This window comes from Hibiscus syriacus, unplaced genomic scaffold (assembly GCF_006381635.1).
Source record: "Hibiscus syriacus cultivar Baekdansim isolate YM2019G1 unplaced genomic scaffold, ASM638163v2 tig00111392_pilon, whole genome shotgun sequence".
Classification (NCBI taxonomy): Eukaryota; Viridiplantae; Streptophyta; class Magnoliopsida; order Malvales; family Malvaceae; genus Hibiscus; species Hibiscus syriacus.
The window spans coordinates 2,123,601-2,142,865 of record NW_024063078.1 but is presented as its reverse complement, the minus strand read 5'-3'; the positions used below and the strand labels follow the sequence as shown (position 1 = coordinate 2,142,865).

Below are 19,265 nucleotides of genomic sequence, written 5' to 3'. Positions count from 1 at the left end.
TTTTGATTTAAATGAAGAATTATAATTGGTAGTTGTATGAATAGGTTTGAAAAATAAAGAGTTGAAAAAAGATAATAAGAGAAATAGACTGAAAAAGATAATTAAAGATTCCTCTTCAATTATTCATTATAGTTTATATACTAACTCCTAGTGTTAATGTCATGTCATCATGATGATTACATATAAATTAATAGTAAAAATAGATATAATATCTTATAAGAAAATTTAATTTTGATAAATTTAATAAATTTATTAGATGTCACATCAATATCTGTAACTATAAAAAAATATTAAGTTTTATAGATCATAAGAAATTACGGAAAGTATGAGATTTTGAAATTTTCAATACTTATTAAATAGAGAAATAACAATGCGAGAAGTCAACTAAATAGAGAAATAATAATGCGAGTGTGACTTCTGGATGAGATACAAAAGGGATATAACAATCATATATTTTTTTTAAAATTAATAGTTTAAATATATAATAATTTTTAATTTTTAATTTAAATAAATTTGAGTAATTTAAATATAATATAATCTGTGAAAATAATAAATTATATATGTTGAAGATGTATAAAAGTCATCAACTCCCCATTAACCTTTTTTAACGATTGGAAGTGACCTCCCCCATATAAGAACCTTGGTTTTCAAAATGACAAACTGTGGGCAACTTTGAAGTATGGTTTGAATAAAATTTGATTTGATTTAAAAAATTTATTTATTTGATTTATATTCGATTCGAAAAATTTAATTTGAATTGATTTTTAGTTTCATAAAATTGACTCGAAATTTTTTTATATTCAAGTCAACTTATAAAATGCAACTTGAATAATTCAAAATTTTTAGTAATTAGTGAATTGATTTTTAAGTTTGAGTCAAGTCTCTCAACTCTATATGATATATGTATATGACATGAAAAAAATACTTTTTTATTAATTATATGAAAAAATGAAGAAATATATATGTATTATATAGGGTCATAGAAAACTATTTAAATTATAAGCAAATAATATCATTATATTATAAATATCTATAATTAAATTTAAACATAAACTTGAATACTTTTATTCGATTCAAATTTTATAAACTTAACTCGATTTGAAAAAAATTTAAATTAAATAATTTAAACCTTTTTAATTCGACTAGACTCGATCAAACGTTGAACATTTATTTGAAGTACTAGGAATTGAAATGTACGAAGAATAGGATAAAATCTTGACTTGGAAGTTGAAATGGCATCATTTGTTTAATAGGCCTCTTTTTGGTCCGCATTTGCTGTCTCTCATTCTCACGAACAGTTGTCTTTAGTCCAATTGGATTGGGTTCTAATCATGTTAAAATGATCCATCTAAAATCATGATCAATTAGGTCCAATAAAATGTTAAATTGTTGACTATAATTTTTTCTCTAAGGTTATAGGGTATTCTTTTTTTTTTTCTTCCTATTTTTTAGGTTTTTTAAATAATTATATTATATTTTTATTAAATTTTAGGGTAAAATATAAAATTGGTCTCCTGACTATATGATATTGTTTTGTTGAGTCCCTCGACTATTAAAACTTACAAAATGGTCACATGACAATTCATTATGTTCCAAACTTGTCTTTTTTCGTTAAAAAATTAATGGTCTTCTGAGCTGGATGTTAATATACCGACTAAGATATAATAGTTGTTTGAGATTATGAGATCATATTTTATCATATCTCAATAGTAGGTTAACTTCCAGCTCATATTGTTGTTATTTTTTAATAGAAAATGACGAGTTTGGACATTATGAATAGTCGGGTGACCAATTTATAACTTTTAATAGTCGATGAACTCAATAAAACAATTTCCTATAATCGATGGATCATTTTATAAATTTTAATAGTCGATGGGCTCAATCAAACAATATCCTATGATTAATGGATCATTTTTACACTTTATCCTAAATTTTATACCAAATTAAGTTGGGCCTGCTAAGAGAAATTCTTGTTAAAATTATTTTTGGGTTTAAAAAATATATTTTTTTATGTTTGACCAAAACTAAGTGGCTGTAAGTTTCTTTCGACTAGATACGATTGGTTACTTATAAAATTATCGTTTGAAAAAATTAATTTTTCTTCTTCTAAAAATCATAATTTTAAACATATACGTTTAAAATTAAATAAAATTTAAATTCAAGAACCAATTACGCATTAAAAAAATAGCTTTTCATCTTGTACTCTGTAATTTATTTGCTTGTCATCGAGAAAAAACAAAGAGAAAATAGTTTTATATATTTGAAAATTACATATGGAAAACATATCTTGGAATTGCCATTTTATCTAACATTAATAACCAAAATTGCAGCAAAATCTCAAATAAATCACATTGTTTTAAATGATTCCTTTTATACAAACTCTCAGCATATGCAGTGATCTATGCACGTTTGTATCTTATTTTCTTTTTATGTGTTAATCATGAACATATAGTACAAATTAAATTATTAGATTAGTTATTATGTCAATTTATTAAGAAATCCAACCTTACAATTTATTAGTTTCCTTGTTAACAAAATTCGATATGTCTAATACAAATTTTAAATTAGATTTTATTTTTTAAAAAATTAAAAATTAGCTATTTAACTTTTAGTTTTTTTTTAATAACCTATTGTAACCCCTCAGACCGATACGGATAGCCCGATCCGATCTAGAGTGTCACATTAGGGCCACCGGAGCGACCCACTGTAAAAATAGTGGAAAATTTAAAACTTTAATTAAAACATGCAACTTATAAAATCATTTATCAGTATTCATAAGTAAAATAGATTTTCAGACTCGTATATAAAGCAAAATACAATTACATGCCCCCTAATCACATGTATCATACTCTGAAAACAACGCCAGAAGAACTCTCTTACTGATGACGATAGCTGCACTGGTACAATTCTTTTAACCTGCAATGTTGAGTAATAGAGTGAGCTTCGGAAAGCTCAGTAATACAGAACTACCAGATGATGCTATATGACATGCAGATAAATGGGAAGCCATAATTTCCTTATTGAATCATACGTATACCAGTGGGCGGAATAATCTGGGGTTCCATTAGAAGTTCATCGAGTAGAAGCCATGAATCTCAGTTCATAAGAAACCTTTCATACTATCACGTTTTCATGAGGTCGAATATGATGCCTAGTGTGTTCCATCAGTACAATAAAACCATAATAGGTACACTAATCAAATGATAGTTCAGTAAAATCCCATAAACCATACTGTAGTGGAGCTTTTTAAACTCGTATTTTAAAACCATCTTACAAAGAGTTAACCTAAGGGAACATCTTAGGGCCTGAGAGTCTACCCAAGATAGATTTCGGGGTCGTGGGGCCTACCTAAGAACACATCTTAGGGCCGCATGGCCTACCCGAGAATGATCTCAAGGCTGCAAAGCCTACCTAAGAGTCACATTAGGTCCATAAAAATTTTCCAGCTTGATCAGAGCTGTACTTTACAAATCTGTATCTCCAAGATACAGTTTATATAATTATACAAATCCATAAGCCATCACCGTTAAGTCAGTGCATCCATAAAATAGTAACCATAGATTTCAGTGTACCACATGTTAAAACAATAAAACAATTTTTCAAAATATAAGGAACACACTAGAGAATCAAATTATTTTTCAGATGCATTTTGTAGTTATCAATATGGATAACATGAACTTGTGCAATTTGATCGGATTCCAATAATAAGATCTTATTGAAGAGAATCGATTTCTAATCGATCTAATCAGGCATTTCAGATTGATACTTTTAGAATTCCACTAAGTTTCTATATGCATCAGGAAAACGTTCAGGAACCTTTATACATAATAATTCTAAATTCAGATTTACTGCGAGTGATTCCATTACCCAAACAATCAGGGGTATTCAGGAATATACTTTGAATTCATAGGATTTCAGCCCAATTGAACCAAATGAGGTATTCATAATCTTTTCCTTCTGCGTTACTTGCGTTTTCCAACATGACCGAAGTGATTTTAGATGGAAATATAGAATCGAAGATTCAAGTCATTTACAATCTATGACTATCGATCATATTATCAAACAACTCGAGTTACACAACTCCTAAACTGATGCATGTCAACAAGTCAATTCATTATCCTTTCAGTGTATTCACTCTTTAATACTATAATGCAGATCCATAGATCATCCTCATAATCATCACTGAATAAATCTTCCAACGGTCTTTATTTCATTTCCACGTTTCAACAATATCAGGAAATACGGACGTACTTGATCCATGGCTCATAACCCATAAGGACAATTCATCATGTAAGTTCAACAGTGTTTCCAAACTCATCCAATCACCTATTTAATCCTCAGTCATTGATGTTACTTAGTTCGTTTAGTAAGCAAGTCTATCCCGATTACTTTAAAGTTTTCCAGAATAATTCATACATTTCTGAATTTCAAATACACGTTGTACTTCATTTCAGTTCAATTTATTTATATAATAAAGTCATTCTGGTATTCGTGGTTGATTTGACTCACGAATACCCACTTATTAGTACTGTATGCGCTCTAGAGTTTAGCCGAGCCAAGTACTTCCAGAATTATCATCGATCCAAATTTGAGAAGATGAACAAAAATTCAAGTGATACTTATATCATTCAGGTAATGATATAGCACTAACGTTGGTTGATCACTTAAGTTGCGTTCCATAACTTTTACTAGTAGCACAACATCCATGTTTATTTGGATTTCTTAATTAATCCAAGACATTTACTTATTATAGGTCATAAGGGCATTTTGGTCATTTTGGTGCTCAACGTTTTTTTTATTCATTTCAAAGCTTGAGTATATCCATTCATTCATGAGCTTGGTGACATTCTTGAGTCATTTCCATTCTAGGGGTATTTTGGTCATTTTACAAATCTAGAACATTTCAATCATTTCCTTCCGTTCGGTCTTATTATTTAATTCAAACTTATCATTTATGTCAGTCCCTTTGAACTATTCTGAAAAAATATCACCATCGATAAATTATTATTCTTCACGTACTTACTCAAGTTGGAGATTTCCAAGTTAAATGCCTTCTCAGATGTTACTAACAGATTATCAGAATTTTCCATACAAAAATAGGATCTCAAAAATCAAATCAGTAATTTATCGGTTTAAAAACAAATTCTCATGTTACTTCCTCACTCAGAGTCAACTTGGACTATTTTTACCTCTCAAGGGCATTTTCATAATTTCTTAATCAGATAATTTTGGTATTAACTCTTAACGAAAATAATTATACTTTAGAGATCCAATGGTTAATTGCTTTCCCGAACATTCTTTGATCTCGAAATGATTCCTTAACAGACTTATAATATCTTATATAAACCCTTTTAAGGTTAAAAACCAATTATCCAAATTTTCTAAGCAAAACTAGCATTTCTTATGCACATTTGTAATTATATCGGATCAATATGTCTTTTCAGAGATATTAACCAACTTCCAGGGACAATTCTTGTCATCCTCAAACATAAGGGTATTTTCGTAATTTTACCCTACCAGAGTATTCTCATAATTTCCCATCCAAGTACCTTTAACATTTAACCTTTAAAATATAAGTTACAAATCCATGGCTGATTTCTTTATCACAAATCACACAACTTGTAATTTAATTATAACATTCCCTCAATCTCTTATATTAATCATTCGATCCGAATTCAGTTATCGAATTTCTACCACATTCATATCGAGTGTATAAATTAATCAACTCCACAAAAGTGATCAACATTATCTTATTCATGCATTTATTAATATCAACATGTTCCATAAAGCATAAAGAGGTAGTAAAGTATTACCTCGATTTCCGTGCAATACTGATTGACCATAAATATTCCATTCAAACGCCTTTGATCTTCAATTCAACTTCCAATAATTCCTCAGATACATATTAACATAAATTATATAAAAACGGAGCTTAATTACGATAAACGGATCGAATCGGGTGATAAATCAGTGAAAGATAGCTTACCGGGTTCGAATTTGGAAAAACGGACTTTGGATTCGGATTCAGGATATCGAAAGCATAAAATATGACTTTTCAGAAATTTGGAATTTTTGGTCAAAATCAAAGTCAACGGGTTTGACCTGCAATTTCAAGGCCTTCGGGTTCGAATTTCGAAAAACGGAAAGCGGAATCGGATTTGGAACATCGAAAAATGTCAGGATAGGTATACTTGGTCAAAATCAAAGGTCGTTTAATGCCCGGTCAAAGCCAGTCAAAGTTTTGGTCAACAGTGGTCAACCTCGATCAACGGTTAACAGGTCAGATCGGGTCAACGGGACGGGTCGGGTCAACGGGTCGGGTCGGGTTATGACTGGTCAAACCGGTCAACTCTGCTCCAAAACCGGTCAAAATGATCATTTGGATCATCCCACGCGCATTGGCGGCGTGTGGGGCCCTTTCCGGCTGCCTAAAAATCATGGAAAATTCTTAAAAATTATTTTGAGCGATTCCGAGATACTTACAAAACTCGGTTCACAATTTTGAACGGCGGAGAGCTCGATTTCAACGAATCGGAAACTTTGACCGTTTCACCTCCTCACGCGCCGCCGTCGACGGAGACCAAGGATGACACCGGCAGACTCGGAACGGAACAAGGAACACGATGGTGCGGGAGGTGTCGTAAACGGATGACCCGGTCGTCGTGAATCGATGAAAAACCAACTAAAATTAAGTTATTACCGACGGTACTTCCGACTGAAATTAACGACGAACGGTGACGATTCACGACGAAAGGTTTGAGGGGTTTTGTTCCTTAGTTGACAACGAACACGATGGTGGTTTCAGCTCGTCGATCGGAGATCGACGACGAGTAGATCAGAGTTGAAAGTTGGGTCAACGGAAGAGAAAAACTGAAAAAATAAATTCTGCAGCACGGGAGAGGGGTTATAAATTCTCTCATAAAGGAAAATGACTAAATTATGAATTTAGTCACTGAACTTCCTGCACTTCTTAAAATGGTATGTCAACTTTACGATATTACAATTTAATCCTAATTTCTTCCAAAAATACCAATTAAATTCACCACTTTATAAATTCTAAATTTTAGCCCCTAAATTGGGGTGTTACACCTATAGTTAAACAAAGAGCCATTATGTTTCCATCATATATATATAATTATTAAATCCATTTTACTTTTTACGGTATAAATACAATTGTTAGTACAATTCCAAATAATACTTTAAATAATTAAAATCAAAAGTAATCATCATAATACATAATTAATTTTTTTCAATGAATTTTGAAATAATACTTCAAATATAGATTCAACTATTAAATTCATTTTATTACTTTTAAGAGATTATAGAATAATATTTTTGAATATAAATTTATTCACAATTGAAATGATAGTTATAATATATATTGTAGTGGGTCCATAAATATTTTTTAAAGGGATATATATATATAATTTTCTTACGAGACTTATGTGCAAATAATATTTCAAAATACATTCCATTAGTAAAATGAATAATTGACATAAGAATATCGAATTTCAAATTATACGCATATCCACTCTAAAGTACACATACATTTGCCATTAAATATATATGAATAAGATTGATCTATAGTTGAATCAATATTTTTTAATTCAAAATAAATTACAAAAACAACTCACACGAACTGAAAAATCGAAACAATAAATTATCTATTTAATTTAATTAAACAAAATTAATAAAATAAAATATTGTTTTCTCAAAATCAAAGTGAGAACCGTCGAGAAAAAGATCATTCACGTTGCAATAACTTGATGACGTGTAAAAGCAAATAATTAATATAATAATGTGAACCAACTCTGCACTTTAAAGTATGAAACCGTAAACTCATGGCACAGATGGCATGACAGAATGGCAACTGGACAGCTGATCTGTAATTTCAATTATTCACTAATTTCATATTACAATACAAAATTCAGTGGACCCTACATCATATCTGCCCTCAATTTGGTACTTTATTCCGTACTACCATCCTCTTTCCTTCACGTTCCAACCAAACACGGCCACCACTTATATTATATATATGCCCATCAACAATCTCCAGCGTACACCATCCATCTTCAAGAAATTAATCTAAGAAACAAAAAAGAAACCTTTTTTTTTTGCATGGCAGTGAGGTTATTTTCACATGAATTATCTGACTTGTGTCTTGGCAAGCCGGCGCTGAGGTCACTTTCGATAACGTCCACCGTCGCCGACGCTCTTGAGGTGTTGAAAACTTCCGGTGATAACTCTGTTAGCGTCTGGAGTTGCGATCGTGAGGTTGCTGGTGATTACGGGGATGATTGTAGATGTGTAGGCAGAGTTTGTATGGTGGACTTGATTTGTTATCTTTGTAAAGATGAAAAGTTGGCGTCGCCTTCGCTTGCTTTGAAGGAGCCTGTTTCTGTGCTTTTGCCGAAGATCCATGGCCTTGTTTTGCATGTGGAACCCTCTTGCAGGTAATTGAAGTCCCAGTTTTTGTTCTATCTTCATTGAAATTATTAATTCTAATCATTCTCTTTGTTTTATCAGCTTGTTGCACGCAATTGATCTTATAGTTGGAGGAGCTCAAAACCTTGTTGTTCCAATCAAAACGGAGCTTGGGAACAAGAGAAAACAGCACCAGAAGCAATCACCGACGGTAACTATTCACAAAGGCCGTGAATTTTGTTGGCTAACACAAGAAGACATAATCAGATTCCTACTCAGTTTCATTGGCCTCTTTTCGCCGATCCCCGCCTTCTCCATCGGCACACTCGGCATCATCAGCTCCGAAATCCTCACCATCGAGTACCACTCCCCTGCCTCTGCGGCCATAGGAGCCATTTCTCGAGCTCTAATGGACCAAACTTCAGTGGCCGTCGTTGACAGCGAGGGAACTTTGGTCGGAGAAATCTCTCCATTCACCTTGGCCTGCTGCGACGAGACGGTCGCAGCAGCCATCAAGACGTTGTCCTCCGGGGATCTAATGGCCTACATCGACTGTGGAGGTCCACCAAAGGACCTAGTCCGGGTCGTTTCCGCACGGTTGAAGGAGAGAAACTTGAATGGAATGCTCGAACATTTGACTACGTCACTGTCATGTGGTGGATTCTCATCGTCATCATCTTCGTGGTCCGATGAGGAATCCACAGGGGTTCAAGTGTCGCCATTGCCGAGGTCCCTGAGACATAGTAGGTCGATGAGTTATTCGGCCAGGATGGTGAGGGGAGCCGAGGCGATCGTTTGTCATCCCAAGAGTTCATTAGTTGCAGTGATGATCCAAGCCATTTCTCATAGAGTTAACTACGTTTGGGTTATAGAAGATGATTGTAGCTTGGTCGGAATCGTCACATTTTCCGACATGTTAAAGGTTTTCAGGGAACATATGGAACCTATTGCTTAGAAAGAGAGTTTGGTAATCAAACTTCCAACTATTAGATAGACCAGAATAATGAATGATTCCTTTCATTCTTAGATCAGATGAATGAATTCAATTTTGTATCCCATGCTTAAATCATTATTTTATTTTAGGGTAAATTACACGAGTCATTAAATTTGAATAAATTTTTATTTTTTACTAAACTTTTAAAAACTACAAATTGGTCACTAATATTATCGATTTGTATCAAAATAGTCACTCCACCGTTATCTCCGTCAAATTGATGGCGTGAAATGTTAATAAAAAGGTTAATATTTAGTTTTATCCCTAAACTATTACTAAAACATCAAATAAATTCTTAAACAATGATTTCATATCTAATTTACCTAAAAAATAATTTCTATTTTTTTTCCAAATACCCACCACCACCGTATTCCTCCCCTCTCTCACCTCATCAGCTCCCAAACCCAATGATGGAGACTGGAATCGGAATAAGAGAAACTAGTGCACAAGCTGAGGCTGCTGAATGGAAACGTAGATATGAGCTGGAGAGAGGCAAGAATATACAGATGAAACGTAAAGGTTTTTTAAGATTAAACTGCATGGCTGTTTTCTCAGATGTTTTTTTTTGGCTGTCATATGTGTTTTATATGTTAGGTATTTCATAGATAATCATTGGTGGCAATAAAGACAAATAAAGGCTTCAAATTGACTTTAAAAAAAGCTAAGGATTTGGGTTCTTTTGCCTGCTATATATATGGTTTAAAACCTATAACCTAATCTAGGCTCTAAGGACCTTGCTGAGCTTGTCAAATGCTTAACTGAACGGTGCAAATATATTCAATTTCATATGCCTGGTTTGTATCTTTACATTTCATTGGCTTCCTTCTAAAAGACAGTTTGTTTCTTGAATTTGGTATTTAGTTTCGTAAGTGTTGTAGTCATTAAGAAGGAATAAAACAACACCTGGAAAGTTGCTGGTGATGTGAAGAGTATTCTTCATTTTCTTATCTACTCATACAGACTCATTCATAACAGAGTATTTCATCAGTTCTTGAAAATTTACACTATTCTTTATGATATTTATGCCGTAAACGTTATGAATATATTGTTAGAGTTTTAGTGTTGAATAATTTAAATGTAAAGCATGTTCCATATCAACTCAAGACATGGTGGGTAAATTCTAGTTTAAAGCTGAAAGCATATGGTGTGCTACTGTGCTTTACTTCAGTATCGAGCATATCTTCTACAACCATTTTAGTTCTATCTTCAGGCATAGGTTGATGGTTGTTCACTTTGGTGGCAGGAGTGTCTGTTATTTAATAGAAGCTGACTTTTAAGTTCTTTATATATAAATATGCAGCAGAAAAGTTTTTCTCTACTTTTTTGAATAATGTTTTTTCCCATTTCAAACTAAGCGATATTCATGTTTTAGTTTCTCAAATCTCCTAGCTTCGGGTTTCTCTTATCCCGATTGCAGCCCCCATCACTGGGTTTGGGAGCTGGTGAGGTGGGAGAGGCGGGGAGGGGAAGAATACGGTGGTGGTGGTGGTGAGTATTTAAAAAAAATTGGAAATTAATTTTTTAGGTAAATTAAATATAAAATTATTGTTTAAAGACCTATTTGATGTTTTGACAGTAGTTTAGAGGTAAAATTAAACATTAACCTTTTTATAACGTTGTCCCGTTATTAATTTAATGGGATGACTGAATAGTGTCCATTTTGTTACAAATCAATAATATTAGTGATCCGTCATTTTTTATAGTAGTTTAGAGGTAAAACTTTTGAAAGTTTTATGGGAAAAACGAAAACTTACTCAAAATTTAATGACTATTTGTATAGTTTACCGGTCATTCTATTGCATAATCAATTTTTATAAGTTTTCATTGTAATTTATGTATTTTAATTATTTTTTTCAATTTGTTTCTAAAAGTATAAAAAAATTAGAATAAAATCTCCGACAACTACGATAACGGTATCAATTAGAACTACCGACGATTTTGCCTACGCTATAGAAATATCACTAATTGTCTAATTAGTTAGCTATCATAAAAAAAATCTTTAATTTTTTTCAACATCAATTTTATCTATCAATGACTTTTGAGGTTATTCCTTTAGTATAAAATGATGAGATGTTGCAAATTTATGAACATAACATTGGTGTAAAGTCTATCTCATAATCTGTCTCTAAACTATAGGAAGAACCTCAAAAGCTATTCATAGATAAAGTGAAGTTGATTCAATCAAAAATATGTTCAACAAATAGTAATATACCTATGCGGATGAGAGACGATCCAAGAATTACTCAATAAATGCATTCAATATTTAAAATATTTATTATTTTATTTTTTATGTAGAAATCACTAATTTTATTTAAAATAATAAATATTCTAAATTATAATAAAAATTTACAATAATAGTCGTAAATTAAGCATTAAATATATAATTAGGACAATTTCTTGTAATCATTGAAACAAAATTAACAACTTAAGATCACACAAAGAAAGATTAAAATGTAACCAAGAAAACTCAAACAAAGATAGATATAAACAAATATGATTGCATCGACAAACGAACCACAAAAGGGGATCAATCTATTGAAAGACCACCGACAAACCATAAACCAGACTCGAGCGACGCGAAAAGCTATGCACGAACGCATAACGGGTATCCAAATCAAATCCGAGGGTACAAAGTAGGGAAAATCAACAATATAACAGAAAAACACTATCTTGATCAGTCGTGGCGATGTCAAATCAATCCCTAGAAAAAGATAAGTAAAAATAACGATTGAAAAACGTGCAAAAAAACAAAGGAAAAATATGTCAAAAGGAAGAAGAAAACGTATCATACACGTAAACTTATTAAAAAATAAAAGAAAATAACAATAAAAAATATCAACTGTCGACAATTAATATTAGAGTTGGTACCACAGTCCTTTAACGAAGACAAAAAGAAAAAGAGATGAACGACTTATCAATGATTGAAAAAATAATTATATTAGCAATGAGACAAAAAAAAAGAGATGATTTTTTAATAGTATTTTTACTTTTAGTTATTTGTAACATCTAATACATATAATATTTTAAATTTTAAATAATTCTTAGTCTTTATGTTTTTTTCCGTAAAAATTAAATAAATTCTCAAACTTTATAAAAGAATAGTTAAGCTCTCAAATTTTAAAATAAATCAATTAAATCCCTCTATCATTTTAGCATTCACACGTGGACTTTAGCACATATAGCCCACCCTAACTTCATAGGTTATAACATCTAGGGATGAGCACGGGGTGGGTCAAGTCGGTTTTCCCCAACACCGATCCGAAAATATTTTTCTTATACTTGATCCTTCCCCAATAAATTTTAGTTTTTCTCCCACTTCGATCTTGTCCCAATTTTTAGGTTAAAATCCTGACCCCGAGTCAACCCAATCTGAATATGTTAATATTTTAAAATAATTAAAATAATATATTTATAATTATGAATTATATTTTAAACAGTTAAAATAACATATTTTATAATTTTTTTTATTTTTAATAATTAAAAAATATATTTTAACAAGATAAAGATAAAAATCCCTAAGATATTAAATATATTATATATAAATAGAGATAAATTAATAATTTATATTGGGTAGGGTCGAGTTAGTTTTTTCACCTTAAATTTGATCCCACCCCGCTCCTAACCCCATTTTTTTAAAATACCTCTATAGGTTCGGGTGTTTTGACCATCTCTAATTACATCAACATTGTGAACTAGGGGTGTTTAAAAAACCTATAACTGTTAATCGTAATTGTTAATCGGTATAATCGTTACATTTAACATGTTAATTAATCGAAGAGTTAATGTAATAGTTTCGGTTAACTGAACCGCTAAAAATAATGGTTAACGATTAAGGTTAAAGTTAACGTTACATTTACAAATTTTAATAAACGATTAACCATTTTAACCGTTAATAAATTAAATTTATAATTATATTTTTTAGGAAAAATATATTAATAGAATTAGAAGTAAATTTTATCTCTATTCCTAAAATTTATCGGGCAGTCTTCAGTTTCACAACTTCACTCACTCTCCACTCTCTAGCAAAACTAGTCCTTCCACAAAAATTTATGTATGTTAAAGATTTGTCTTTAAAGCTTTGATGGTGTATGAACTGTTAGTATAATATTTACATTAAAGTTTATAAAAAATATAATTTTTTATTATTTATAATTTATATATTTTTTAATAAAATTTGTACACAAATAATTTAATATATATATATATATTTTATTATTTTTAATTTATTATTTCTTTGAAAAATATATAAACTTATATACACCAATATAATTATGTGTTTATTGTTAGGTACCAATATATTGAAAGGTGTACATACTTACATTGGTGTAAGTATATATTAAGTGCTACACTTTTTTATTTTATTCACTTACACCAGTGTAAGTATGTGTTAAGTGCTACATTTTTTTAGTATGAATTATGGAACTTTAAAACATTCACATTGTGTTATTTAAAAAAATAATTGTAATAGGTTAACCATAAGTTAACTTATAACTAAACCGTTAATAATGGTTAACCGTTTCTTAACGGTTAGGTTACGGTTAGAAAAATATCGTAAACGTTATAACGTTTAACTGACCGTTTAAGCTAAACGATACGATTAACCGTCCATGAAAAATCCTACTGTAAACTACCACATCAGTACTGTAACGATCAATGACGATTTTTGTTAGTCAAAGGACCACATTGATAAATTGTTTTGAGTTAAATTCTTAATTGGGTGTAAAAGAAGTTCAAAGATGATGAGTGAAAGCAAATGACATGAGCTTTGACTGGATTTAAGAGTAATTTAATATTTTATATAAAGTTTAGGGGTTAAATTAGTATTTTATCTAAAATTTAGATGTCAAGTTAAAATTTAACCATTTTTACTAACAATATGTAAGCAAACTATTGAGATTTAACTATCGAGTGACCAAAATAAGACATCGAAAACAAAGGTGACCAAAACCATTTTTTTTGAACCGGTGACCATGATCGAACAAACCAAAGACATAAGGGATCACCAATGTTGTTTACCCTTTTTATATAAAAAGTTCTCATTTGTCATTTCCATGTTTATTTCTAAAAAAAAAATTCAAGCTCATTGAAATATGAAAATCCGTTATTTTTTCTGCTACAAATGAGATCTGCCATAACTGTGAATGTGAGCTCTTCAAGATTCAATTGCTTTGTCTTTTCCTTCCATTAATCATCTCTTTCCTCTTTTTTCGTTATATTTACGTAGAACTGTAAAAAATGGACATTTAATACAGAAGAAGAGCTCAGACTCCACACAGAGAAGAAGCTTTGAATATTCGAGAGGCCAAAAACTATTCAAAGTATTAAACTCTCCTCTTCAAAGTTTTTGGCTTTCATGGTGGTTTAATTCTTCAGTGTGATCAGAATTTACCATTGCATGAACGAAAAAGCTGAGGAAACGCCACCCAATACTGCATGCAATTTCCTTTTTCATGCTAAAACTCGGGTTCTTTCCAAAAGGTTGAAAAGAAGGGGGAAATATCATGGATTAGAAGTTTATGGGTTCAAAGTTTTTAATATTCAAAGGATAGGAGGAAGTTTGAAGATTTGAAGATCAACTTTGTGGATTTTTAAGATTTAGAGGGATATGGCTTTCTGGTTTCCAAAATTTTGTGTATTGTTCTTGAAGTGTAATATCATGGATTGTTGATTTCTTCTTTTTATATTGGGTAGCATTGGTTGTAGCTTAAGATTGAGGCAGTATAAGTATTAGAGGATTTTTTGAGTGTTTAAAAATGGTGGAAAGTGTGGAGGAGGATGATAAAGAAATGAGATCAGTTGCATCAACGCCAACATGGTCTCTTGCTACTGTGTTGACATTCTTTGTTACAGTTTCTTTGATCGTGGAGCGCTCAATTCACTACCTAACCAGCGTGAGTATCGTGTGTTGATCGTTAAAGGCTCAATGTAAAGATAACATCTTCTGTATTATATATATTTTTTGTTTCAGTGGTTAAAGAAAACTGAGAGAAAACCTCTGCTTAAAGCTTTGGATAAGATGAAAGAAGGTATATTTCATTAACTTTTAACCTAATGAAACGTATGAAATGTTGTTTTCTGGTTCGGTTTTCGAGTCCCATACTCATATTTACCATCACTTCATTTATCGTAAAATTACTACAAAATGAAATTCTTCAGAGTTAATGCTGCTTGGATTCATGTCACTCCTCCTAGTAGCAACATCGACAGAAATAGCTAATATCTGCATCTCATCAAGGTTCTATCATGGTACCTTCGCACCATGCTCCAGGTTTGAGACGGATGAAGGAGATGAAAATGATTCCTCCAAAGAGCGTCGCCTTTTGACGGCTTCCGATTTTAGCTCATTTCCGAGAATGTTGAGAGGCATGAACACCATCAACTGCAAAGAGGCATGTAGCTGATCCATATTTTAACCTTCTGCATGTTTTTTCTACACGATCTTCCATTGAATTATTGTGTTATGCAGGGTCATGAGCCATTTGTTTCACATGAAGGTCTCGAGCAGTTGCATCGCTTCATCTTCGTAATGGCGATCACACATATAGCTTACAGTTGCTTAACGATGCTACTTGCAATCGTGAAGGTTGATCTTTTGATTGTTATGAAGGAATTAACAGTTCTATGCTGCTATTATTTGCTCACGTTTTGATAACTATTTTGGTAGATTCATAGATGGAGGGCATGGGAGGAGGAAACTCGAAAGGGACAACATGGTTTTTTAACTGGTATGTTCAAACAGTTTGATGCCTTAATTTTCAAGACATTATATGATTGATTATGGTTTATTTGGTGCAGCACAAGCTAGAGAGTCGTTAATGCAAAGACAAACAGCTTTCGTTGTAAACCACAGATCGAACCCCTTGACGAAAAACAGAGCCATTATCTGGTTGGTAGGTACAGAGCATTTCTTCTTGCTACGTTTACTGCAAGAGTTGATTCATTGTCGATTTGTGATGCGTTTGTATGTTTTTTCTCATTCGCATATATTCGACTTGCAGATATGCTTCTTCCGGCAATTCGGGTGGTCGGTTGTTAAAAATGACTATCTGACTCTTCGCAAGGGGTTCATCACAGTATGTGTTGTTTATAGCCTTGTTCATTGAAGTAATCTTATGAATGCTTATGCCTTTTTTTCTTTCATATTCATGGCAGAATCACAATCTGTCCCCAAAATACGATTTTCACAACTATATGGTTCGTTCCATGGAAGAAGAATTTCGAAAGATAGTTGGTATTAGGCAAGTAATGTATTCATACTTTTCAGTCAAATTGTTAATGAAGCCTGTGATTGCTCCTACATCGTGCATCCGTCGTTATCTTTCTCTATATCGAATGATTTACAGCGCCATTCGTTGTCGGCTTAATGGTTGGGTTGATTTTAGCATTGCAGATTGCTAACAATCTGTTCGTTTAACTCCCTGCAGCGCTCCTCTTTGGGGTTTTGTTATCGTCTTCACGCTATGCAATGTGAAAGGTATTGTACATTTCAACTCAGCCATTGTTTCCGCTTTGTTTAAAGCGCAGAGGACTATGTAGGAACGACGATATCGATCTTGTCACCTATGTGAATGGTGTGCGTTCGTGTTACAGGATCTTATCTTTATTTCTGGATAGCTATCATTCCCATTACTGTAAGTCCAGAATTAGCTCGGATTACTTGGACTGTAATCTTTAATGTCATTCTGATTTTGTATGCTTATAACTTCATGTGACAGCTTGTTCTTCTTGTGGGAGCAAAGTTGCAGCATGTCATGGCGACGTTGACACTTGAGAGTGCCGGGATAACCAGCTACTGTTCTGAAGCAAGGCTGAGGCCTCGAGATGAACTTTTCTGGTTTAAGAAGCCAGAAGGGTTGTTGTACCTTATCCATTTCATTCTATTCCAGGTCGTTGTTTATAGCAAATCAGTCTAAGTACAAGAATTTTACATCTCAGGCTGTATTTTGTTTCGTCGGACTAATGTTCTTGCTTCGTTTCTCTGCAGAACTCATTCGAACTAGCTTCATTCTTTTGGTACTGGGTACTTTCTTTTCCCCGACTGCACCGACATCTAATAACAATGTTGAAGATGATTTTCTGTCATATGATAGAATGCACCATTCTCCGTCGATATGTGTTGCTATATTTCTGCGACATCGGCTGAATGCTTCTTGTAATTTCACATAGTAAAAAAGCCTTACAGAACATGAGATATAAACATAAGAATCAAACTCTGATGGTATAACCCAGAGGCATGTAGGATCTTGGCATGATAATTACCTTCTGTTGATATCTTTGCAGTGGCAGTTCGGCTATAATTCATGTTTCCTCAGTAACCATACGCTTGTTTACATGCGAATTGTTTTGGGGTATGTATACATTTTTTCTAGTCTCGATTTCGTCGTGAAATTTTTGTCAGTATCGGTCCTTGAGTTATCATTTGTACCTCGTAGGTTTGCCGGGCAGTTTGTGTGTAGCTACATCACTCTGCCACTCTATGCTCTGGTCACTCAGGTATACCATAATTGTTCATGGACAAAGACATTAACGGTTGATTATGTGCACTTAATCTCATTCACAACTCTGGTTTCAGATGGGAACAAACTTTAAGGCGGCTCTAATTCCGCAAAGCGTAAGGGAGACGATCCATGGATGGGGTAAGGAGGCTAGGAGAAGAAGCAGAAAGAGAAGGAGAATGCATGCGCGTTTCGCCGATGATTCAGCCATCCAAACAGACACAAGCACATTAACCACATTAACGTCAGTCCATGAAAATCTTCATCGACTGACCGATGTTTATGCATCCCGTGCTAGTACATCAAGTGAGATCGAGATGCAACCAGCAGCCAGGGTCACACGCAGATGGACCTTCGGAAGTTTCTAACGAAACTCCAAGAGGGTTGCTCACAATTTTCTTTTCATTCTGTTCCGTCCAAGATTCATAGGCCTCTTCTGACGGAAGAAGAACAGATTCATAGGTTCACAGATTGTAACATGTACACTGTAACAGGAATTTGTAAAACAAAGAAAGCAGTTCACGTAGTTTTCTATTTCCAAGTAGAACATCCATCACTGATCTTAGAGATTCATCTATTGAAGCTCAACAAGAAACAAGTAATTACCATTACCGTAGGTGAAAAACATTCTTGCAATACAAACATCAGCCCCAAGGACCACTTGTGAATTACCAGCATAATGAGTTAGGAAAGCTGAAAAATGAAAGCTTTTTAAATTTTTTAACAAAAGGAAAAGGGTAAAGTACAATGTTATAAAATAATTATTAAATCTATCAAGTTATTACAAAATAATCAAATGATGTTCTAATCAATTATATAAGTTCCATAAATTTAATGACTATTTTATTATATTTCAATAATAAGCATTTTGTTTTAGGATCATTTTGTAATAATTCAATAAACTTAATTGTCATTTGTAACTATTTGAAAATTATAATAAGCATTTTATAATTTTTAAAAGTTTAGTAATCAAACGATCATTTAAACATAATTTAGTGATCTTTAGTGTATTTTATCTTAAATAAAATCATATTTTTTTTTGTTTAGGAATCGTAACTATGTTTAAATGATCATAATTTGGAGTCGTAATAAACTATCATCGTAATTGTTGTATGTCATTAATAATGAGTTACCATCTACTAAGCGTGAATGTATATTAACTCATTTTTAAAATATTAGAGTTAGAGATGAGTAGTTGATGAGTTCTATTTTAATTTAAATTTATTTAAAAATTTTGAGTTAAATTTATAAAATTAAAATCGAATTATTTGAATTTTTGTTTAAATTTAATTATAAATATTTATAATATTATAATACTAACTAATTCCATTTTACGATTTTAATCATTATAT

At 32.2% G+C, this 19,265-nt stretch overlaps 2 protein-coding genes across 2 annotated transcripts; both read left to right on the top strand.

Annotated features, from left to right (window-relative positions):
* Positions 1–8,112: 8,112 nt before the first annotated feature.
* LOC120160604 (CBS domain-containing protein CBSX5-like) lies at positions 8,113–9,380 on the top strand. The gene is made up of 2 exons (XM_039170980.1): positions 8,113–8,453; positions 8,527–9,380. The coding sequence occupies exons 1-2, from the start codon at positions 8,119–8,121 to the stop codon at positions 9,377–9,379; spliced, it is 1,188 nt and encodes a 395-aa protein (XP_039026911.1). The 5' UTR covers positions 8,113–8,118; the 3' UTR covers position 9,380.
* A 5,791-nt stretch (positions 9,381–15,171) lies between these two features.
* On the top strand, positions 15,172–18,281 carry LOC120160620 (MLO-like protein 11). Its single transcript, XM_039170991.1, has 15 exons — positions 15,172–15,309; positions 15,387–15,444; positions 15,575–15,807; positions 15,885–16,001; positions 16,083–16,143; positions 16,214–16,308; positions 16,417–16,491; positions 16,571–16,656; positions 16,843–16,892; positions 17,009–17,049; positions 17,134–17,304; positions 17,403–17,438; positions 17,699–17,766; positions 17,851–17,911; positions 17,991–18,281. The coding sequence occupies exons 1-15, from the start codon at positions 15,172–15,174 to the stop codon at positions 18,279–18,281; spliced, it is 1,581 nt and encodes a 526-aa protein (XP_039026922.1).
* Positions 18,282–19,265: the final 984 nt, after the last annotated feature.